This window comes from Leptodactylus fuscus, chromosome 7 (assembly GCF_031893055.1).
Source record: "Leptodactylus fuscus isolate aLepFus1 chromosome 7, aLepFus1.hap2, whole genome shotgun sequence".
Classification (NCBI taxonomy): Eukaryota; Metazoa; Chordata; class Amphibia; order Anura; family Leptodactylidae; genus Leptodactylus; species Leptodactylus fuscus.
Genome location: NC_134271.1, coordinates 100,211,195 through 100,236,453, shown reverse-complemented (window position 1 = coordinate 100,236,453; position 25,259 = coordinate 100,211,195). Strand labels below are relative to the sequence as shown.

Below are 25,259 nucleotides of genomic sequence, written 5' to 3'. Positions count from 1 at the left end.
CCCTTTAGTAATAAATTCCTTCCTTTTACGCGAGCACCATTTGTTCTGGAGGAGCAGCACATCCATGTGCTACATAAACTGCATGTGAAGTGCTATGGGTCTCCTCTTGCTACTAGGAACCCCCACAGATTACAACTGGTCAGTGGTAGAGATGAGCGAGTAGGTATTCGATCGAATAGTCAAATATTGAGTCGAATATTTCACTACTCGCTCATCTCTACGGTATACGTTTTTTTAAATGCCTACGTTGTCCTAGTTCCTGTCCCACCTCCCCTGCATAGTTATTGGTGTAAAAAAAGCACCAGGGAAGGTGGGAGGAGAATCAAGTTTTTACTGCGTTTACTGTGTGGTATTCGACAGAGTATTTCAAATACCGTAGTATTCGATCGAATACCTACTCTATTAAATACTACTTGCTCATCTCTAATCCGTGGCAATGAGAAAATGTTACTGTTGGGAGACACTTGCATCAAAAAAGGCAACCCCTCCCCCCCCCTCACTCACTAGGACAGGTATACAACACAGCTCTGAAGTAATGTTTGCCATCTCTGATTGTCCCCTTGATGCAGCTAAATGCTAAAATCTGTTGTTTTACTTTTCAGGTGAAACATCTCGGCTGTTCCAGAGGACCAAGTATTATGACAGCACATTGTCCTCTTTAATAAGTGCTGGGGTCCAGGTTCTCTTCAGCTCAGGCCAAGAGGAGACGGCAGGGTTGCTGAAAGAATTGGCTTCTCTGGAGCAGAGGAAAAGCAATGCAATATCCGTCCCCACCCAGGTGTCTGGACACAAGCAGGAGGCACTGAATTTTTACCTGTCCATCCCTAATGTCAGCTACATCACTGCCTTGAACCTGTGCCATCACTTTACTTCTGTTAGACAGATGGCAAACTGGTAAGAGAACATTCCTGGTTAGAAGTTTGCTTCAGTCTGCTCTCCTGACATGTCTGCTCCAGTAAATACTTGTATTACCCATATAGTAATTGTTGGGCATTTTTCATTGAGGGCTCGTTGTTAAATATTATATATTTACAATATTCTCTAGCAGACATGGGGTTAACACTCTACTGACATCATAGTCTTATATTTTGGGTGCATGGGTGCGGTTAGAGTAGACCATTTTAGAAATCTCCTTACATAGCTACAAGATGGAAGGTAACACCCCCTCTCATGAATATAAATGAGTAAGAAATACACATGTCTGGGTCTGTCTTTGGGAAGACCAGGGGAAGACCAGGAGGTCTGTCTTTGGGAACACCAGGGTGGGTGGTCCAGGCAGATGGACATCCATGGACGTCGTAACCAGCCCAAGTCCACCAACCAGATGACAAGCATGAACCAAGCTGTAACTACAAGATATCCAGATGATTTAACTTCTCTGAAGATGTAAGCTATTGACAATTGACTGATATTTGTGTTATTTGGACATTTTCCCTGTTCCTGTGTTTTCCTTCAAGATATTAATAAACCTCTACACTGATTTATAACAAGCTGACTTCTTCCTATCGTGGACAAGGCCAGGTCCGGATATTTAACAGTGGACACAAGTCTCACCGGCAAATACAAGATATTTAACACTCATTCACATCTGCGCCAGGTGTCCGTACTTCAGGTTTCCGTTTCCTGCATAAAACAGAGCAGGAGACGGAAACCTGCAGGAGTCTCTCACCCATGCATTTGAATGGGTGAGAAAGCTGTCCGGCCGTGAGCGGCGGTGAGCGTTTTATGCTCTCCGCCGCAAAATCGGGTTTTATAATCCGGACACAGAGTCGGACATGCAGTACTCTGTGTCCAGATTAAAAAAAACGGTTTCGCGGCGGAAAGCATAAAACGCTCACCGCTGCTCACGGTCTGTGGTTTCCGTCTTCTGGCATGCAGAAGACGGAAACCACAGAACGGACAGCTGAACGCAGGTGTGAACCTAGCGTAACTGTGTTTTGCTGTTCCTTTGTTATTGCTCCTGGAAATGTTAACGGGTAACTCTCACTGTTCCCTATGGCAATAGGGGGTCTCTGGACAGTGACCTTGTCCAATCAGTACTGATAGTACTGAATGGAAAGCAAGGAGGAGGGATACAAGGATCTATTAAAAAAAAAAAAAAAAAAGGTGGCAAAACTGATTCCACTGTGTTTATGACAGCATAACATGAATATACATTTAATATCCTATCCTGTTATGATTGGAAAGGGGGATTCTAGGACCCCACCAATCCTAAGTGTGAGATGAAGACCAAAAACCTACATCCCAGCCATTTCTTTGGAGAAACAGCTTCTCTGCCCCATTCCCAAGATTAGTTGTCCCTGCAGTGCCAGGTAAAGCTTTGTTCTAGTAATCTGGTGTCTTTGGGTGCTGTAGTGGTAAGGGACTAACCTCAGACCATCTTGGACTTCTTTGACCACTTTTTTTTTTTTTTTTTTTTTTTTTTAGAGAAGTCTGGGCCAGTACAATTGTGGGTATCGGGCTCCACTTTTAATACAGACCTTGACAAGCAGCCATGTTGAATAATCCTCAGTGTATACCATTGATAACTAACATTTAATGCAAAACTGGCCCATGATAAGTACAGTATAAATGCTTGGTGTTTCACGTGTACATTTGTTGGTTGTCAAATTTCACTTTTTTTTTTTTTTTTTTTTTTTGCAGCTCAGTAGAAGAGATTGTAAGCAAAGGAAAAGTGAGCAAACAGAAGGCTGAAGAAATCTACCGCTACCTCCATTATGTGTTTGATCCACAGATGCTACGTGCCAGCGACAAACGCAAGCCGAGTGTACAGTGACGTTTTGTAACTTTCTACAGAGGGGATGTTATTGCAGTGCAATGCTCTTAAATCCTCTGTGCCAGGGTCTTATGCACTTTATAATGTGTTTATTTGTATCATATGTAAATAAATGCTACAGAGTAATACTGCAACTGTGTGCACAGCATGGCAACATTATATGTTACTAGCCAGCTTCATAGGAACATTATCTTTAGAATGAAATCTCATTGGTAAAAAAAAAAATAAAAAAATACTGACTTCTTACATGTCAGTGCTTATGTACCCTACATTGATGACACTTAAAGGGAGCTTATCACATACTCCAGGTATATTCAGATGTTACTACCATACTACTACTATAGAGCACCGAAAACCAACATACCTCATGTATGTCACTTTTTTGTGAAAAAACAACCTAAACAGAATAATTTTTTAAATAAGTAAATTCTTAGGATGGGTTCATACTACCATTGTTAAAGTCTGTTGCAGAGAATGGACATGGATTGACTGTGTCCGTTTCCATTGACATGAATGTAAACTTGACTGATCTTTCTCTCTGGTCACACTCTCCAACATTAACCATGGTAGTGTGAACCCAGCGTTAATACCCAAGTCTTAAAAAAAAAAAAAGTACTACATTTTAATTATGCTTTATTTTCTAGCAGTGTACTTTAGCAAATTTTTTTTACTCTTTCTCTAGCTTCACTATTGAGCTGTCCTCTGCTTCTCATTGTGTATAGAGCTATGCGAAGTGAAGAGTAAATGTGTGGGGGAGGGTCACATCACACTGCTATATCTCAGGCATTATAAAACAAACTTTTGGTATCAGATATAAATGAATATCCTCTTTCATATGATGCCCAAAGCACATTTCTACCTTTACACAATGTCTGAGATATAGCCATTTAAATGGACTCTCCCTACATCTCTTTTCTCTGTACACAGTGACAAGCAAGGAAAGAGTAAACAAAAATACAGGATTTTACAGAAAGGAGTCAACATGTGTTAACGTATATTTAAGCAACATTAAGACCAAGGACACATTCAAGTTTTGTTAATGCCGTTTTTGAAGCCAAATCCAAGAGTGGACTGGAAAAAAAAAAGAAAAAAAAAGTGTCATTTATGATCCTTATCTGGTTTGGCTTCAAAAATTAAAACAGTTCTTAGGCTCCGTTCCCACGGAGTAACGCTCCGCGCATTCAGACACGTATACACGTGTCAGAGTGTGAGCGCTCAAAACAGATCCCATTCACTTCAATGTGTGCCGGCTTACGGGCGCTACATATTGAAATCAATGGGAGGCTTTTTAACCCATTGATTTCAATGTGTAGTGTGCATGAGCCGGCACACATTGAAGTCAATGGGATCTGTTTTGAACGCTCACACTCTGACATGTGTATACGTGTCTGAATGCACGGTGCGTTACTCTGTGGGAACGGAGTCTTACCCTAAATAATAGGGAATGTGATAAAGGCGACCTAACTCTTCTTTCCCTACAGTAAACTTGAATGTGATGCCCAGACTCCACTGGCAAATAATGCTGATTCCTTTCCCATAACATTTAAAATTTTATTGGCATATAATGTGACAACTACGCACTCATTCCACGTATATAACACAAAAAATACACAACAAAGATTTGAAGAAGGAATTTTTAAACAAAGATCATTGGTACAAAATTTAAAATTCCACTGGATGAAGAAATGCCAGCGCAGATTATTAAAAAGGCAGGAGCTATATACAGGACATTTATAAGAACAGCTGCCACTTATACTACAACCAATATACACAAAATAGTTATGAGTTTTTGAAGCTGTACAAAGAATTGCCTGTTACAAAGCAGGCTGAGCAGAAATGATCTGTACATCGGGCACAGTCCTTACTGGACTTCCCCAGAGGAGTCTGAGAAATAATAATCTTTTTCTTCCTCATCAGATGTGACCGCATCATCCATCTTGAAAAGCTTTCCAATGACTGAGGTGTCTTTAGATCCTGGCAAAGACAAATGATTAATTAGAGTAGTTTACTTATGCCAACTGGAGGCGCACAACGCCCTAGAGCAGTGTTCAGACTTATTTTTATGTAACAGTGCTGCTGTGGGATCAATAACAAATTTTTTTTAAAAAACTTACTCTCCTCTTTCTGGCCTTCCATTGGCAGTAGATCTGTTTGAGTGGTGGCGCCCCAGCTGGTATCAGCAGCCATCTCTTCACTAGCAACACTTTATAGCAGTGATTGTATTAGGTGACCGCTGCAGCCGGATATCAGCTGGGGATGTACAAGGGCTTGTAGAACAAACAAACGAAAAAATCTGCTGCCACTGGAAATGGAGGACTAGGGTAGAGATTGGTAAGTATTTTGGTAACCTTTTATTTTCCTTAAAGAGGACCTTTCAGCAGATTGGGCACAGGCAGTTTTATATACTGCTGGAAAGCTGACAGTGCGCTGAATTCAGCGCACTATCGGCTTTCCCAATCTGTGCCCGGTGTAAAGCCTTATCGGTCCCGGTACCGTAGCGCTTTAGTGTCAGAAGGGCGTTTCTGACACTTAGGCAGGGACGCCCTTCTGCCCAGCAGCGCCTATCGCGCTGTACTGTGTGAGCGGGGAGGAACGCCCCCTCCCTCTGCTCACACAGCTCGTCCATAGAATTCAGCGCACTGTCAGCTTTCCAGCAGTATATAACACTGCATGTGCCCAATCTGATGAAAGGTCCTCTTTAAGAGATTTACAGTCCACTTGGAGAATAAGAGTTAATTTAGATGTAACCCACACACACAAATAGCTTTTTTAATGGATAGACTGATTTTAAAACAAAGAAAAAGCCAAACTGATCATGAGCACAGCAAGAACGATGTATGTTATTTGGCATGTTGTACTTGGTATCATAAGTAAAGGTAGATAGATCGGAGTTAAATCTAATAACCCACAAAAGATTATTACCTGTCTTTAAGATGGATGTTCTTCGAGAGGTGGGAGTTGTATGAGAGTGGGAACCCTAAAGAGAGAAATTACAAAAATCAAGCTAGTCAGCCACAATTCACATTCTCCAGATCATACAGGTAAACAGCCGTGGGTTATTTAGCTCAGTCTTTGCCCTGCTTCTATGTAGAAGAGACCAAAAGCAAAGCCTACGACATGCTACAGCCTTTAAAATAAAACTGGCTTTATAACTGTGTACAGCCAACAAAAGCACCCGATAGACCTCCTAATGGCCAAAATATTCATTAATCTGTGTACATAAATATAATTTTTCTATAAAAAGAAGTCTACTGCACCTGATAGTGGGTCACTACAAAAATAAGCCAGTTTTATAACAAGCTGTATCTATATACTGTATACTATATAAAGCCTAAGTATGCCATAAACAGAATCTAAAAGCTCATCTTCACACTGCAATACATTTTTGCAATTCTCCCCCCCTTCTAAAAGCTATAACTGTAGTTATCACCTAGATGATGACGCTATCAGTGAGATGTGCTTGGTATAAATGACATCACAGAATGCAGTGAGGATGATCACATGACCATCTTGTTCACAGCTCTAATATATAAAATTGCAGGTGATGGTGCCACGTGACACAATTGACCATGGTAACTAATGTGTTAACAGCTCACATCACTGCTGTATAATACCCCTGGCGCCTGCCATACATGGTAAAGGCTCAGCTACTGAGCTCTCTCCATACACCTTGCCTGCCATCCTCACATTATTCCATCGTGTGTCAGAAAAGGTGAGGTATAATGCCAGCTATACTGGTACAGAGCAGTGCGAGGGCAACACTATTAAATATTCATTTGTAACTACTGCTGGGAAAGAGCAGGCAATATGGCTGGTAGTTACATGTAGAATGGTCATGTAGTTGGACTACAACGTGCACTCACTGATAACATTACACTTACCGTTCTTTTGGTTAGCTGGCCCCAGCTTGTGAACTTGTCCCGTTTTGTTCCCTTTTGCATCCTATACATGTACTTGTCATTATTGGATCTGAGTAAATTATATAATAAAAGTAAAATGAAGCAGATTATTAGTCATGCCTAAAACCAGCAGACTATGCAGCAAAATACAAAGAACAGCTTTACCCCAGGATCGGTAGCCAGGACTATTATAAGTAAGGGAGATGACAAAGTGAGTGGCCCTTTCCTCACAATGCTGAGGTAAGACATTAAGAAAACATGACTGCTTTCTTCTAAGGAAAATGTTTGTTTTTGTACTGTTAGCCAGTGGGTATTAAATATAAAAAACAAAAAACTTGTGAGTCTTCAGTAGGTGATACCTTTTTTAATGGCTAACTCATAATGATGACAGAATATAATGTTTTGAAGCTCCTGGCTTCTTCTTCAGATATATCTAAAAACACTTTCTAAAGGCTGTATATTTATGTACAACTGGGACACATAGGGATAGGATTTCAGGAGGAAGGGGGAAGAGGATTATTACTATATACATATAAATATAAACCATTCACAGTTCCCAGGTTCTTTATCTTTATAGCTGTCTTAGTTCAGTGATTTGTATAGAATGACATGAACCCAATGTGATCACATGGGTTCATGTCATTCTATACAAATCACTGAACTAAGACAGCCATAAAGATAAAGAACCTGGGAACTGAATTTTTATATGTATATAGTAATAAGCCTCTTCCCCCTTCCTCCTGAAATCCTATTCCTATGTGTCCAGTTGTACATAAATATACAGCCTTCAGAAAGTGTTTTTAGACATATCTGAAGAAGAAGCTGGGAGTTTCGAAACGTTATATTCTGTCATCATTATGAGTTAGCCATTAAAAAAACATATCACATACTGAAGACTCGCAAGTTTTTTGTTTTTGCTTTCTTCTAGAAACCATTACATTCTTGCCTGTGTGCTATGTCTGGTATTGCAGCTCAACACCAAACTCATGGACAAGTGTGGAACCATGGTTTTCTGATCTCAACAGCTCAAATGTCCTGATTGTAATCTGTCACTGAAAAATAGACTACTCACTTATTGAGAGAACCCATCATCCCTGGAGTGATATGTTCACACTGTGGGGTGTAGGCCAGAGGAAAGACAGAGGATGAAGGTGTGGTGGGGTCGAAATGCTCCAGCTGGAATACATCATCCTCATGATTCGCTCTGAATGTTGGAAGCTAGGCAAGTAAAAGAAAAGATCAATGTGGATTATGCAAGGTGATGATCAGATGTTATTAGGACTATACTGAATGTGCCAGCTGTGACATGTTGGTTAGGATATAAAAATAGCATTGAGGTGCATATGGCTAAACTGCAAAATAAACCTATGGGCAGGTGTGATGCTGCTTTTAGAAACTTGTAGCCATGTTTTTCTCATCCTGGACAAAATAGGTTTGCTTATCAACCCCAACCCCCATTAGTCATTAAAAAGTGATGTATGGACCATAGATGTCTGATCAGTCAGAACTCAACTACTGGAACTCCTTTCTGACCCTGAGCATAGGGTGTTTGACTGAAATTGAAAACATAAGAATGATCATTCTCCATTTCTAGTGACCTGGAGATAAAGACAAAGCTCATCAATAGTCTAGAATGGAAAGTGACCTGGTGTGCAAGGACACATCACTGGAAATGTGCACCCCCTTGATCCATTGATCAATCTTGGGTAACTGAGGACATCAGACAACTGTGTATAGATAACCAGTGTCACAATGCATCATGTAAAAGAGGAGCCACTGTTACCTTTACTCTCTTGCTCTGGAATGGCGTAGCACTGAACACATCATCGTGATCATCTTTCTGCATCTGATCCAGGAATTCTCTCATCTGCTGCTTCCGTTTTAGAGTCCCCACTTTGGCTGTGATTTTTACTCCCTCCTTATCTTTACTGTCACCTGATAAGAATGAATACAATACATTATTGTTGTGGGAGAGACAAAGCTACACGATCCATTACAGTAAAGTTATGGCACGGCTGTACATAGTGGAGGCTACACCAACACGCGGCGCGTTTCTCAAATTGATAGTTAAATGCTTGCACAATTTTACATATATCCCATTATACCTTGTAGTGCACTTAATAAAGAGGAATCTCTCTTACAGACACCTTTTCTCCATGAATAATAGGTAAGTATACATATAATGGATGTAAACACACTGTTGCTCACAAAACTATTAGTACACCGATTTATCCATCTTGGCCAATATGTACATGTAGAATGAGGGGCAATAAACAACTGAAGTTTGTCTTCTTATAGCTGTTTTTACATTTCCATAAAACCTTGTGGTACTGTGCCTAAGTTCAGTTTATGGGTAGTCTGGTTGTTGTGGAAGAATTATGGCCTTCTGATACTGGCCTAAAAGGAAGAACAGGTTACTTGTACTAGAACAGTGACTTGGGTGAACACATTACAAGGGTATGAATAATCTGTATATGTAGGGACTTCATGCAAGTGGAGGTCATCACCCTGCCAATGCAATGTTCCTGAAGCCATGTCCTAAATAACACTTTAACCATCACTTACCACATTAACTAATCAGCACAGCAAAGTTTAATATTTATATATTTTAACCTGCACACACAAAATAAAAACCCACACTTAGTCTGGTATCCATAGAAATTCTCAAAGCACCAGGGATTAGAATAAGGTCTGACTGGACCTTGTGCTTGTGTAAATGAGCCCCAAGTGACAAGGAACACACTTAGCCATCATCAATATGTGGAATGTTGTGCATAACACTACCACCATGTGGTCACCTGTCTGTACTGCATGCTGACATTTCTCTATAGCAGTCTGTTCTATAGACAAGATCTAACTCTCTATAACAGAGTAGATTTTAGTGATTAGACTCATTACTTTCTTGCTTCTTTTTCTTGCTAGAATTGACTTTCTTCTTGGGTGGAGCTTTTGCTGCTTTGGTCTGCTGTTTTTCCAAGTACTTCTCTTGACACTGTTCTGCTGAGCGGCTTCCCACAGCCATGGCGACATCCAACCAAAATCCTTTCTTGTGCTTTGGCAGCGAGGACACAGCTCTGCATGAGACACAATTATGAATAGAGATCCTAATACTCCAGATATCTCCATAGCAGAATCCCTGTACACTCTACTGAATTGGGGGTGGGTTGGACACATCATTTTTCATAGATCCCTCATAATCTTCAGTCTATTGAGAGATCCATGAAAGTGGACAAATATAGGACGTGTGAATACACATACTGAAATCAAGGTGTTCTAAAAAACCACCATTACAAAAGCCATCTGAGACACAACAGTGTCCTAAATGTGTAGCACCCAACACTACACAAACAAGTAGATACAAAGTCATGCGATCACTGGAAAACTTTGATCAATGCATAGGTCTATCATTAAGGGATAACAATAATGTGCCATATTTGTGGCAACATTTTCTACTCTGGGTTGACTACACCTGTAGAATTTGTATGACCAGGTGACAACTTCAGGCTATGGCTCCACCAGGTTTCCAGTGAAAGATGCAATAAGATTAGACCATTGCTGGCAGCTGATAAAGGACATGTCCATTCATTTCAGCCTATAATCCTAAGGTGGAAGCCAATTTTCCTCACTTTAGTATACAGATAATATCTAGTAAAAACTGATTTTGTGCTACAGGGCCGGAGGGGTTCAAAGAACACCAAATACAAGTTATGCTCTACATCCTCAGGTCCTGCACCAGGCGTAACAAAGTGCATCAGTTTTGCCTGTAGCATTCCATTAATTACTATAAGGTAGACTCCAATGATGGTATTACGTTTTCCAGAACGATAAGCTTAACTACAATTCTAATGGCTAGATCACTCTGACAATGTTGGTAAATTCTCCTTAAAGTCTCAAGGAGTTCAGCTAAAGGACAAACTATGGAGGGGCCCAGGGTAGGTGTCTCAATTAATTAAAATAAATAAGAAACATTTCCTCACCTGCCCCCGATGCTTTGTTGTTCACCAACACAATCTGGTGCCTTGGTCCCTTAAAGCCCTACACCCCATGTGACAGCTGAGACAACTCCGTGGACTCTGCAGTTGCTGGAGAGTGAACTGTGAGGTTTGCGAGTCACTGGTCTCAGTGATCACATGGGGTGCAGGGCTTAAGCTACCAAAGTCTGTTATGGCTAAGCCATGATGATTGCTAGCCCAAACACATGACAAACTTGACTAACACACTGATACTTGCTTGTAAAGTCTCTGAACTTCTTTCTCCGTCCATTCTTCTTCACGGTTTAAGGCGGAGAATGGATCAAGGGGTAATCGACTCTCTGATGACTTTGCAGCAGTGTTGTTTCTCTGTGGAGGTTTTAGTTGATCAGGTTGAGACTCAACTTTCTTTCTTAATTTGTTTTTGTCCTTCTTTACTTTCTTTTGAAATTCTGGTACTTTGTGATCTTCAACTTCTTCATCACTGCCTTTAGACTTTCTGCCTGTATTCCATCTAAGTGGTTTTGGTTTCTTCCGAGGACTGATAGGTTTCTCAGAGTCACTCTCCTGTTCAGACTCTGAGAAATGTTCCCGGGAGGTTACTGAATGAGACTTCCTTCTAGCTGGGGCAGGAGTGTAAACTATATCCCTTTTAGGGGCCTTATGCAAACTTAGTTCTTTCCATGAATCATTATCGTCATCCTCAGAAGAATTATCCTCTGACTCCACAAAAACCGTATGCTTTCTATTTTTTGACAGACTCCATTCCAATGACTTCTTCTGAGGTCTTGTATGTTTAGTATCAGTATTTCCCACATCTTCATCCTCACTGGTGTCTCTATGCTGTTCTTGACCTATTATTCTTCTAGATGAGACAGCATCAGAAGATGGCTGCATTTTCCGACCACCACTTTGTTTTGAGTCTTTACCTTTAGAGAATTCCTCTACAGCATCTTGAGATTCTACTAAACAAATTTTTAGTTTTGCAGAACGGGCAGGTTGTCGTTTTTGTGGAGCAGGTTCAGTAAGTTCTTGTGTCTTCTGTGCACTGGCCCGTTGAATAAACACCTTTCTTGATATGGTCTCAACTTCTGAATCTTGAGACTCTATTGAACCAATCTGTTTTTGAAGTGAAAGTTTTTGTTTCTTTTGAGTATTAGCTGCATTTCTAGAGTGTTTTCTAGATATGGTCTCAACTTCTGAATCTTGAGACTCTACTGAACCAATCTGTTTTTGAGATGGAAGTTTTTGTTTCTTTTGAGCATTACCTGCCGTTCTAGAGTCTTTTCTTGATATGGTCTCAACTTCTGAATCTTGAGATTCTACTGAACCAATCTGTTTTTGAGATGGAAGTTTTTGTTTCTTTTGAGCATTACCTGCCGTTCTAGAGTCTTTTCTTGATATGGTCTCAACTTCTGAATATTGAGACACTACTGAACCAATCTGTTTTTGACGTGAAAGTTTCTGTTTCTTTTGAGTATTAGCTGCAGTTCTAGAGTCTTTTCTAGATATTTGCTCCTGTTCTGAATCTTGAGACTCTACTGAACCAATCTGGTTTTGAGCCTGAGGAGATGGAAGTCTTTGTTTCGTTTGAGCAATAGTTGAAGTTCTGGAGTCTTTTCTTGATATTTTCTCCTTTTCTGATTCTTGAGATTTCACTGAGGCACTCTGTTTTTGAGCTAGATGAGGTGGTGTTTTTTGTTTCTTTTTCAAACTCCCTACTTGCTTTGAGTTCTTTCTTGTTCTTGGCTCATCTTCTGAATCCTGAGATTTTACCACATTTCTCTGTTTTTGTATTAAGCAAGATGACAGTTTTTGATTCTCTTGAGGATTAGAACAGTGAGTGAAGTTTTGTCTTTGCCCCTCTTCGGAATCTTGAGGTTCCTCAATGTGCCTCTGTCTTTCTTTCAAACGAGATGGGCAGTTTTGTTTCTTCTGGAAGTCAGTTTCCTGCCTAGAGTCCTTACTTGAATTCGATTCATTTTCCGAATCTTCTGAAGATTCCAATACAAATTTTTGTGGCCGTTTTGAACGAGGAGGCTGTTTTCTTCTAGCTACATGCTGTATAGAATGAGTCCATGAATCGTCCAGTTCCTTAGAGTCCCTTCTTGAAACTGGCTTATTTTCAGCCTTCTCTGGGTATGCCAAATTAACTACCTGCTTTGCTGATCGAGGTGGCAGTTTTCTCCTTACAGAAGACTGTTCAGGAGTGTTTTCCTTCTTACTCACAAACCTTTCTGAAACTGGATCATCCACTGATGAATCTTCAGACTCCTCTAAATAACTCAGTTGTTTGCTATTTGGACTAAGCTCAATACACAATTCTTTTTTCTGGACATTAGTCTGTGTGCTAGATTCCTTTCCAGAAAAAGTTTTGTTCTCAGAGTTTGCTAGGTCCCCTATTGTTTTTTTAGAACGAGATGGTTGTTGTCTCGCAACTTCAAGGGGTACTTGCTTCTTAAGAGTGTCTGTTGAAATCTTTCTAGAATTCTTGCCTGAAGTAATTTCTTGTTCAGAATCCTGAGACTCTGCACAATCGGACTGCGATGGGGTTTTTCTGCTAAAAACTGGAGCATTACTAGAAAGAGGTTTTCTATGCTGACTATTCAGTTTCTTTGTGTCCTTCTTCAAAACATGTTCTTTATTCACACTATGAGGAACTTCAGAATCACTGGGAAGTTGTGAAGGACAGAAAGGTTGCTTTGATTTCTTCTGATTTTTGGTCCTTTTCTTAGAGTTTCCTCCAGAATCATCATCTTCAATTGATTCCGCTGACTCCAATGACAGTGTTGGAGCTTTCGGAGCCTGTGTAGAACGAGAAAGTTGCGCCCTACTGGAGAATGATCTGAGCAATGCTACTTTTTCCAAGGTTTTCTGAGAATCTGCTGAGCTCATGGCCATAGCAAAATCAGATTTCTGAATTTGTAAAGTGTTTTCAGGAACAGCTTTCAGTTTCCGTTTAATACAAAAAGAGGAGACACTCTCAGCTTTGTTCTCAGTGACAGCATCATCACTGTTCTGCTCGTCTGTCCACGTGCCTTTCCTTGTAGCAACCCTACGATTGCTTTTTTCATCCTCCAGTTCACAGTCATCGCCATCTGTGAAAGTCTCTTTCAGGTCATTATAACGAACATCATTTTGTAAACACTTAGATTTTAGAAGCCGTTTGGTATGCAATGGGGTGAGCATCACTCGAGGAGACTTCAGAAGAGTTTTAATACTCTTTTTCTTTATTTTGTCTAATCTAAGACTGGTCTTATTTGTAGCCTTGAATTTCGGAGTCATTGCGTTTAACTGGTGTTGAGGCTCTGAGAGAAAGATAAAATGCAAAGAAAAAAGTAAAATAGAATGTAAAGACTATACAGTCAAAGCACAACCGAGAAACAAAAGGTTTTCGTAAAGGAGAAACAAATCAAGTTGGGTTATGAAGAAGCACATTTTGTTAGAACTCTGCATTGTGCGGTTCCTTAGTTATTTCCATGGAAAATAAACAGACTACAACCCCTGGCAACATTGTGTGCCTACACAGTCTGATACTGACCACACGGAGTACAAACTATCACTGTGTAGGGACATACCCTATTGTCAAAGCCAACAATCTTAAGGTCATTTTCAATTGAACCATACACATATCCGTATGTGGCAGATGAAAACAAACATATAGCGTACTCAGGGCGGGTTCACACCTGCGACAGGTCTCGGCTTTGCAGGTTTCCGTCTTCTGCCCAAGAAACTGGACAGGAGATGGAAACCGGCAGTCAGCTTTCAAAGCCATTCATTTGAATGGGTTTGCAAAGTGTCCTCCCGTAATCGGCTTCTGCCTCTTCACTGCAAAACTTTTTTTTTTTTTTTTTTAACCGGACACAAAGTCGGTTAAAAAAAAACAACAAAAAAACACTTTCGCCGTGGAGATCAGAAGACACTCACGGGCGGACACTGACTGCCGGGTTTCTTTCTCCTGTCCAATTTCTCGGGCAGAAGACAGAAACTCACAAAGCAGAGACTGGGCGCTGGTGTGAACCCGACCTCATAGGGTTCATATGTAATAGAAATTTGCTAAAGCTGTATAAGCTCAGAGTAGTAAGGGCTCTGGATGAAGCTGTTGTCCCTTAATCCTTATTGCAGATGCCATTCACACAGGATATAGCACTCCAGAAAAATAGTTGAGAACCTTTAGTGTGGACTTCAGAGTATCAATACTTTATTATTGGGTCTTCGTGCAATGTGTTTTGGAACTTACATACACATTTATCAAGCATATAACACCACTGACTACAGAACTACAAGTGTACAGGACATTTCTGCTGTACAACTAATGGGCACAATGCCAGCTTCCTTGTACAACATGGCTCTTTGTATGATGCAACTTCATTACTTGACAGTGGTAAACTTGTCACCCCCATCATCATTGGAGATACAAGCATCAGACACAGTAGCCAATAGGTTTTATAAACCTACGCTTCCTGCCATATGTCTTTTTACACTATATGGTACTTTATGACATCATTATATGATATTGTTTTATAATATGCTAAGGTGTATTATTATTATCTGAATTTTAGCTAATTCATTTTCTTTTACACAATAAAGCTCAACCCAATATGGAGAGCTTTCTATTCTGTTGTCTGTTTTAAAGTCTGGTAGTAGGCCTTCAAGGCAGCGGTCTTATTTGCTTGATAAAGGGCTACAGAGACCCTCAATAAAGGATCTTTTTCACCATATATATCCAGAAGGAGTAGGAGAGGAACAGTAAAGCAGAGTGTAAAAAACAAATCCCAAGATACTCCAGAATTGTAGATGGGTTGCTCACCTTCTTGTTCTGGGATAGTCATTGGCAGTATTTCTTTAGTAGGGGCCTTCTTTTTCTTATCAGAAGATCTATTGCGAACTTTTTCCTGCATTTAAAAAAAAGTCTTTAATTTTTTTTTTAAATAAATAAACAAAAAAAAAAAAACACTTAAAGAGGACCTTTCACCGATTTGGGCACAGGCAGTTCTATATACTGCTGGAAAGCCGACAGTGCACTGAAGTCAGCGCAATGTCGGCTTTCTCGATGTGTGCCCCGGGTAAAGGGCTATTCCTCCCCGCTCACACTGTACAGCGCGATAGGCGCTGCTGTGGAGAAGGACGTACCTGACTGACTGTCAGGAAAGCCCTTCTGACTGTAATGAGCTACGGTATCGGGACATATAGCTCTTTACCCGGGGCACAGATCAGGAAAGCCGACAGTGCGCTGAATTCAGCGCACTGTCGGCTTTCCAGCAGTATATAAAACTGCCTGTACCCAAATCGGTGAAAGGTCCTCTTTAAAGCCAGGGCCCCATGGGCCGGAAATGCCGCGATTTGCACACGGCGGAAACGCTGTGAGAAAAATTGCGACGTTTTACAGTAACCACAAAGTGGATGGGATTCTTGTGAATCCCATGTCCACTTTGCAGTAAAAACCGCGGCGTGAACACGCCGTGATTTCCAAAATCGCCGCAGTTTTGGAAGTCACAGTATGTCAATTATATATATACGGAAACGCCAGTGGCATCCCCGTTGATATAATTATGGCACAAAGTCCACAGAGGAAAACTCTGTGAACTTTCTGTTTAAAGCAGTTTTTCCCAGAGCGCTTTATAGCTGCGAGTCGTCCTGTGGGGCCTTAATTACGTTGTTAAAGGATCCCATTTTCTGGTTACCATCACAATGCATAATGTGTAAGGGACTACAGTATCGTGTTACATATATCTTATAGTATGTGTAGACTGAGTTGAAGTGGGTGGCTTCAGTGGATAATGTAATCTTTAATGCTCCATGCAAGAACTTTAAGATCCATGATTTGGTGATCTTCCCCTTTTGAGGAAGTGTCCAAATCTTAGATGTTTTAAAGGGAGGGGTTGTTTTGTTAAGACAAGTCTTTCCATATAGGTGGGTACTTTACTTGTGAGAACTACTTAGTATCAATGGCTTTTATTCTAAATATACCATAGCTGGTTATTTATTTGCAAGGCTGCAAAACTAAAGAATGAACAAAACATGCACAAAATCCAGCTTACTAGTTGTATCCAGTACTCACAAGGGAATATGTCAGTGCATCTTTTCCCTCTTTGATCACGTTCGTAATCATCTGACAATCGACTGATAACCGCTCCCCGCACCAATACTTGAGGACAGGCTTAATTTGACGACCACTGCGGCTTGTTGTAGACAGACTAGACGAGTCTATGGAGGGAAAAAAAAAAAAATCTAATTTTTTTTTCACTCAGCCAATGCTTTTACTTTTTTTCAATGCATTGGACACAGGGTTATTGCTGAAGAATTTGTCATTGTTCTAATAAAAAGGTATAAAGATTAGAGATGAGCGAGTACTATTCGCAACGGCCGTTTCGAATAGCACACACCAATAAGAATGAATGGAAGCGGCCGGCCGCTTAACCCCCTGTGTGCCGGCTGCGTCCATTCATTCCTATGGGTGCTTGTTATTCGAAACGGGTGTTTCGAATAGTACTCGCTCATCTCTAATAAAGATGGCTGCATGAAGATTACAATTTCCTCAACTCACATGATATTGAAATGCAGAAGTGCATATATATATATATATATATATATATATATATATATATATATATACACATACATACATATGTATACACACACACACACACATACGCATACATACATACATACATAGTACGTACCACTTAGCTGTGTGCAGTCTGCAGAGGAACTCCGGGCCGCTTTGAAGATTTGGGCATTTTGCTTTACTTCCTTGACTAAAGTGCTTTTAGGCTTTCTGCTGTCCACCTTCCTCTTGAGACAGTCATGGTTGTTGTCAGTATCGGAGCCTGGGGCAGCCTGTGTTCTGCTTTTCCCCTGTTCCTTTGTGTCATCGCTATTTTTCTGTGGCTGAATGGGTAGGTTAGATTTCCTCTTTTGTGCTCCATACCTATATTTTACAGTTAGATAAGATTATAATATTGGTTTTTAACCTACAAATGCCACTATTCATATTTCCTATCATACACTGCCCTATAGTTCAAGCCTTAATCAGATCTCAAGGACCATGTTTACAGGCTTTAATCAGTTGTTTAGATTTTTTTGTTTTTATACTTCTGCTTGTACTCATTTTTTTTTTACCTAATATGTCCCCCATGAGTTTATATTCCCCAGAAGTTTTTTTCACTTTTGCAATTATTATTATTGTTTATTTATATAGCACCATTAATTCCATGGTGCTTTACATTTGGGGGTTACATACAGTACACAAAATATACAGGTAGATATAAAACTAACCAACACATAAATTAAGGGCAAGAAATATAGTAGCTTAAAAATAATATAAGCACAATGCCAAAAAAGGCAAACTACCACAGTGTAGATAAAAATACATATATCCTTTATTAAGTTAAATTGACATAAATCAAACCAAGAAATAGCATACATGTAGGGTAAGACAGGGGGAACAATATAACCAAACCAGGATAGGAGGATAACTATATAACATGCAATAAATATGTATCATATGACCATTTTCTCCAGATAATTAATTAATTTGAAAGTGATATCAAGTATTGTTTAAAAATGTCTACAAAGAAGATTATATACCATCAAGCCCATATATAATGAAAATATATCCTCTCAAAGGAAAGTATATGTAAGTGATGAAACACAGCAAATGTATATATCAGAATAATGTGACCAATGTCTGACAAACTTCTAGGCTGGCCAAGAAGCAACAGTTGCATCATTCTGGTGTATTCCAAGGAATCATGTGATCACTTAGTCCAATAAAGTCAGTAATGTAGATTATATATACACACTGTACCAAGTAGATCTAGAGCTCAGTTTTAGCATAAGAGCTATCATCACCTGAAGACCAACAATCCACTAACCTGTCCGACGTCTTGCAGAAATATTTGACAAAGCTCTTCCAGTCCTCAGGAAATCCATTCAAAAACATCTTTATCACCCATAACGGGCACCCTAAAAAGACACATCATCAGAAATCTCTCTTCCTCCAGTAATGTTTCACCTTGCTGCTCATACACATACCTGTTTCATTCATGGTGTGGACATCTGCCTTTCCTATTAGTTGGTACACTCGACCGGTTATGGTTTTTAATTTGTCGCGCTGAATTCGGTCTACAATTATATTACTATGCCAGTAGGTATCTTTTAAGTCCCTGCAAGAACAAAGCAGTGATGTGGAAACTCACAATGTGAACAAGTCACTGAATGTATAAAAGGGAAAGGTAATGACTGCCTAAATACTGTCTACAAAACGTTTGACTGTCAATACCCACTGTCTAGAAAATAAGATACCCGGGTGGAAAAAAACCCCTTAAGGCTAAGGCCACATCTAAACAAATCATAAAACACAAGAGAACATATTTGCCTCCCTCCCATATAAGTCTGTGGGAAAATACAGCATTTTCACAGGTAAAATTAACATGCTGCATCTTCTTAATATAATCTCATTCACTTGGCTCAGACTCATGGTCCACCACAAGATGCACAACCACTATACTTACAAACGTTTTCCCTCTACACATATTCCTCTGGTCTCAACACCTTTCACAATCCACTCCGTTAAAGAGATCTTGTCCTAGAGTCAAAACAAACAGCAAGTTAAAGTGTTTATTTAAGTGTATAGCAGGTTAGCAATAAGTTTGGCTCATTTGCCAATAGTCTGTTGCTATGGAGACACACAGATGTACATAGGAGCTGCAAACACAAAAATGAAGGTAATTTTTTTTCTCATTTTAAAACAATAAGACAATTTGCAAGTTTGCATTTTAGAGGTCATGGAGAAATGAAAAAACAACTGCAGGACTTTAAATAAAGGTTTTAGAAATTAAAACCCGTTACATTAAATGAGCATCCATTAATACGCTGCATAATCCTTTTTTGTAAGAAGGGTTCTTATTGTGCTCAAAGGACTACCAGATTGATGATGACATAGCCTGAATGGATAATATCACACGTCACTACATATATATCATTTTATCGAATACCTTTTCTTTTGTTTGGTCGGCCATGGGGCTCCGAGCAGCTGCTGGACCAGGGGGTGGCGCCAGCTTACAAGGAATTTGCACCAACTGTGAGTGACTTATAAGTTCACAGAGTTCTTTATAGTGATCCACAAACTCTTGCTCACTGCTGGACATTTTTGAAGCAGTCTCAGAAGTTTTCTTTGGAGTTGTAGGTCTAAACTCCTCAGGAGTTATTCCTTTATTGTTTTCCTCAGATGTTTCATCATCTCCTTCGTTCCCTGGAACTCGGTTGACGTTATCTGTGTTTGGTGAGGAGCCGTTAACTAAAAACTCTTCAGGGATTGTAGCAGGCAGATGTTCGTCTTGCTGCTCTGATAACCAGTGAATATAAAAACCAGTTATAAGAAATATTGCATCAACTAACAAATGTACATCTACGTTTAAACCTGAGCTGGCTTCCCATCCGGTGCAGGCCGTCAGATGAAAAAGACAAGCCCAACGTTTTTGTATGGCAATTTCAGTTAAAATAGACAACCAATGGATGTCATTAAAATCATGCAGGATCTGTTTGTGCCTGCCATTATTTCAATCATCACATTGACCATTTTCTCCTCAGTTCTTCTGGACCACTGGACCTCTCAGGCACAGACGTGAACATAACGTAACAGACAAACAGTCTGTATGAGTAAAACATTAGACTACCTAGGGCTTATGGTCTGTAACCATGAAGGCAGATAGTTCTACATAAGATCTGTATAATCAAAATGGAAGGCACGTTTGGTTGGTTTACTTTAGTATTTTGCATTAAAATTGTGGTGCATTTTAGGTTACTGCTCTGGAAGTGTCTAAAACAATTGGTAAGTCTGGCGTGCCACATGTGCACTGCTTTAATAGTACGATATGAATCAGAATTCTGGAAAATGTTGCTTAATAAATCTTTCCCGCTGACTGGAGCTTGGTATTCTGAACTCTCACTGGTGCGACCTCAGCATATTACTAGAATATGACATCACCTACTGACAAAGAGGCATCGAAGGCCCAAACTGTTCCTTTAAGCAATGAGAAGAATGAAATCTCATGTTTAGACAGGTTATGTAGTGGAAAGACTGAGGAGAAATCTTACCAGAGCCTGAAGCACTTGATTTATCATCTCCATTAGGGAGAACATTATGACCAATCTTCTCTTTTGATCTAAAATTACCTGAGGGGGAAAAAAGACACAAAGTTCAGACATCATGGTTTTCTATATGTCTGCTTGCTGTCATTCATTCTGCTTACTTCTCTTACATAAAAATGAGTCCATGGTCATGTGTCGGACACACGGGTGCACAGTTTGTTACAGCATAATAATCAGACCATGCACCAATGTGTCCATCACCTGACCATGGCCTGTCCATCCCAAACCTCAATAGTAATGCAATCATTCTGCCACAGACTGATTAAAAAAATATAAGGTAAGAATATGGGTGACATCCAAAATGAATAGTTTGAGGCTCTCTACAATATATGGACCCAATGTCCTCTACATTGTTTGAGACATATCAGAGGATGGTTTAAGCCAACTTCAAAGTAGAGGCAAGTTAGTCAAGAAGGTTTATGTAGCATGATGTCTGAGTGTACCCTTACCTTTCATCGTGCTGCGAGATTGTGAACCTAGGATATCGGTCCTGTGATCTGGTTTCTTTTTAAGGATAGTACTATCCACTGGTTTATCAAAGTAATAAATAGGATTTAAGGCTTGTATGACATTTCTTGAACCTCTGAGGCCCAAAGGCCCATGGCCATTCATTATATGTAACCCTCCACTGGAGGCCACATCTACACCTTCTCCACGAGATGTCTGGATGACACTAACATTTGGAAAGTAGGGTGACTCCTCACGATCTTGGATCAAAGTGGACTGGAGGGCTTTTGTGAGAACATTTGGGTTGGCATGGGCCCCCTTTTTGAATGCCAACCTCTTCAAGTCTTTTAGTGGAGTTAGTTTATTGGGTGCAATCAGGTCCAGAGGAACGGACTGCAGAGGTCGGCTGGGGGAATTCAATGGTCCCGGTGGGTTTGTCTTTAAATACATCCTTTTGGCGATTACTTTACTCCCGTTTGGGTTCTTCCTTTTGCACACTGGAAAATATGTAACCTTATCAAAGTCTTCATTGCAAAGCTTACTTCATCACTCCATGATTCTCTAGAGGAAGAAATAACAGGAAGAATGAAGTAAGATACACAAATTGTATTTTATGCGAAACCTGCATAAAACATTACCCCAAACATCACAATTAGCTGGCTGCATTATTGGGGCTGAAAGAGAGTGGCTGCCCAATATATGCTTATCTAAAGTTGCCACTATTACCCCTCCCCTCTATCAGTGTAGGGTAGCAAACCCAGGATGGGGTGCATGTTATAAGCACATACAATTGCTGCCTAGTGGTCAGATTTTTATGATACCATAGTCAATAAGAACATACATTGACTGTAATGTAAGCAACATAACAGACATTTTCTTCTGACGTCTTTGTTTATGTTTTTTTAATGGAAGAAAAAGTTCTGCCACCCTGTTCTCTGCAGGTATACCAGCATAGTCTGCCACCCTGTACTCTGCAGGTATACCAGCATAGTCTACCACCATAGTCTGCCACCCTGTACTCTGCAGGTATACCAGCATAGTCTACCAGCATAGTCTGCCACCCTGTACTCTGCAGGTATACCAGCATAGTCTACCAGCATAGTCTGCCACCCTGTACTCTGCAGGTATACCAGCATAGTCTGCCACCCTGTACTCTGCAGGTATACCAGCATAGTCTGCCACCCTGTACTCTGCAGGTATACCAGCATAGTCTACCAGCATAGTCTGCCACCCTGTACTCTGCAGGTATACCAGCATAGTCTGCCACCCTGTACTCTGCAGGTATACCAGCATAGTCTGCCACCCTGTACTCTGCAGGTATACCAGCATAATCTGCCACCCTGTACTCTGCAGGTATACCGGCATAGTCTGCCACCCTGTACTCTGCAGGTATACCGGCATAGTCTGCCACCCTGTACTCTGCAGGTATACCAGCATAGTCTGCCACCCTGTACTCTGCAGGTATACCAGCATAGTCTGCCACCCTGTACTCTGCAGGTATACCAGCATAGTCTGCCACCCTGTACTCTGCAGGTATACCAGCATAGTCTGCCACCCTGTACTCTGCAGGTATACCTGCATAGTCTGCCACCCTGTACTCTGCCGCTATACCAGCATAGTCTGCCACCCTGTACTCTGCAGGTATACCAGCATAGTCTGCCACCCTGTACTCTGAAGGTATACCAGCATAGTCTGCCACCCTGTACTCTGCAGGTATACCAGCATAATCTGCCACCCTGTACTCTGCAGGTATACCAGCATAGTCTGCCACCCTGTACTCTGCAGGTATACCAGCATAGTCTGCCACCCTGTACTCTGCAGGTATACCAGCATAGTCTGCCACCCTGTACTCTGCAGGTATACCAGCATAGTCTGCCACCCTGTACTCTGCAGGTATACCAGCATAGTCTGCCACCCTGTACTCTGCAGGTATACCAGCATAATCTGCCACCCTGTACTCTGCAGGTATACCAGCATAATCTGCCACCCTGTACTCTGCAGGTATACCAGCATAGTCTGCCACCCTGTACTCTGCAGGTATACCAGCATAGTCTGCCACCCTGTACTCTGCAGGTATACCAGCATAGTCTGCCACCCTGTACTCTGCAGGTATACCGGCATAGTCTGCCACCCTGTACTCTGAAGGTATACCAGCATAGTCTGCCACCCTGTACTCTGCAGGTATACCAGCATAGTCTGCCACCCTGTACTCTGCAGGTATACCAGCATAATCTGCCACCCTGTACTCTGCAGGTATACCAGCATAATCTGCCACCCTGTACTCTGCAGGTATACCGGCATAGTCTGCCACCCTGTACTCTGCAGGTATACCGGCATAGTCTGCCACCCTGTACTCTGCAGGTATACCAGCATAGTCTGCCACCCTGTACTCTGAAGGTATACCAGCATAGTCTGCCACCCTGTACTCTGCAGGTATACCAGCATAGTCTGCCACCCTGTACTCTGCAGGTATACCAGCATAATCTGCCACCCTGTACTCTGCAGGTATACCAGCATAATCTGCCACCCTGTACTCTGCAGGTATACCGGCATAGTCTGCCACCCTGTACTCTGCAGGTATACCGGCATAGTCTGCCACCCTGTACTCTGCAGGTATACCGGCATAGTCTGCCACCCTGTACTCTGCAGGTATACCGGCATAGTCTGCCACCCTGTACTCTGCAGGTATACCAGCATAGTCTGCCACCCTGTACTCTGCAGGTATACCGGCATAGTCTGCCACCCTGTACTCTGCAGGTATACCAGCATAGTCTGCCACCCTGTTCTCTGCAAATATACCGGCATCATCTGCCACCCTGTTCTCTGCAGGTATACCGGCATAGTCTGCCACCCTGTACTCTGCAGGTATACCAGCATAGTCTGCCACCCTGTTCTCTGCAAATATACCGGCATCATCTGCCACCCTGTTCTCTGCAGGTACACTACCACAGTCAGTCGCCATGTTCTCTGCAGGTATACCAGAATATCCTGGCCTAACAGAGTCAAGAAAGGTAATTCTTTTAGTCATGTGTATGTATGATGTACACACCAAGAGCTTTAGGATGGGGCTACACGACGACTTTGTCCACAACTTCTATCACATGATCAAAAGGTTGCTGTGTATGTTTGTGAATGGAGTCACATTTTATTCAAACAACGGTCTCATTTTTGCTAACTAGAAGCCATGGAAGCCTCCGGGTCGCAATGCGACTACATTCAGTAACATGAGAAATGTTTGATTGCACGAGATTCACTGCCCTAGCCTTACACAGTGTGAATGCACCCTGAATGTAGCAGGATGTGCATAGCCTGTGGCAGGAGACCCCTACCCATCCAGGAGCACATCCTCGAGTTATCTATTGTACAGATGTAGTAGTTACTGGGTGACTACCAATATGGCCACCATTACAGTTCACACAGAAGCAATAAATCTGACTAGATGCAAGGATCACCTCACTCATTTATTATTGTACACTATGAGCTGCCATGCTCTCCAGCTGCTGCAAAACTACAATTCCCAGCATGCCCTGCCAGGACAAACCTAGGAGTTTATAGCTTTGCAACAGCTGAACAGGACTCGATGGTTTATTCTTACTAAGGTCACTATACACTTTCTATGGAACAGCTCGGGAGCAGCCAGTTCCATCTGAGTAACACCAAGCTGAACAAGACCAGAGAGTCTAGAAGAGAACAAGAGGTTCTGCAGCAGCTGCGCTCACACGCATCAATCACGGAACCAGGAACTGATATCCCGTAAAGCAAAGGTTAAAACCCCCCACAAAAACACAAGTCCACCCTCCCAAGTGCAGCTTCACTCACCATTCCCGCCAGCTCCTTTCATACAGCCGTTATCAGCCTGTTCAAGCGCCTCTATTCTGAACGTACATTGGTCATTCACAGAATTACGACACAGCCCAGCCAGCCGGAAAGAAGACGCCTCCGGAAACACGTCATCGCGACCTTTAGCGCCACAGAACGCCCGGTAGCCATCTTGGAAACGGGCAAAACACA

At 41.3% G+C, this 25,259-nt stretch overlaps 2 protein-coding genes across 2 annotated transcripts in view; one reads left to right on the top strand and one right to left on the bottom strand.

Moving 5' to 3' along the window:
* FANCM (FA complementation group M) overlaps positions 1-3,010 on the top strand; it is an 84,483-nt gene extending 81,473 nt beyond the window's left edge. Inside the window, exons 22-23 of the mRNA XM_075282626.1 lie at positions 603-894; positions 2,644-3,010. Coding sequence (XP_075138727.1) covers positions 603-894; positions 2,644-2,776 — 425 coding nt within the window. The 3' untranslated portion in view covers positions 2,777-3,010. The remainder of the gene's footprint in view (positions 1-602; positions 895-2,643) is intronic.
* Positions 3,011-4,453: 1,443 nt separating this feature from the next.
* On the bottom strand, positions 4,454-25,161 carry MIS18BP1 (MIS18 binding protein 1). Its single transcript, XM_075282613.1, has 17 exons — positions 25,068-25,161; positions 21,251-21,809; positions 20,748-20,825; positions 19,646-19,995; positions 19,163-19,236; positions 18,684-18,814; positions 18,524-18,614; positions 17,330-17,577; positions 16,708-16,853; positions 15,457-15,541; positions 10,906-13,954; positions 9,574-9,749; positions 8,459-8,610; positions 7,748-7,893; positions 6,658-6,745; positions 5,699-5,753; positions 4,454-4,750 (listed from the first exon to the last, which is right to left on the bottom strand). Exons 2-17 carry the CDS (start codon positions 21,696-21,698, stop codon positions 4,638-4,640), a joined length of 5,430 nt encoding a protein of 1,809 aa, XP_075138714.1. The 5' UTR covers positions 21,699-21,809; positions 25,068-25,161; the 3' UTR covers positions 4,454-4,637.
* Between the last annotated feature and the right edge of the window lie 98 nt (positions 25,162-25,259).

Bases quoted from the DNA above. Each gene is read 5' to 3' on its own strand.
- MIS18BP1 (XM_075282613.1), bottom strand. From the start codon at position 21,698: ATGTATTTAAAGACAAACCCACCGGGACCATTGAATTCCCCCAGCCGA. The intron at 16,854-17,329 runs GTACGTACTATG...TTCCCTCCATAG, and splicing joins AGACTGCACACAGCTAAGTG to ACTCGTCTAGTCTGTCTACA. The intron at 8,611-9,573 runs GTAATGAGTCTA...CATTCTTATCAG, and splicing joins CAAGAAAAAGAAGCAAGAAA to GTGACAGTAAAGATAAGGAG.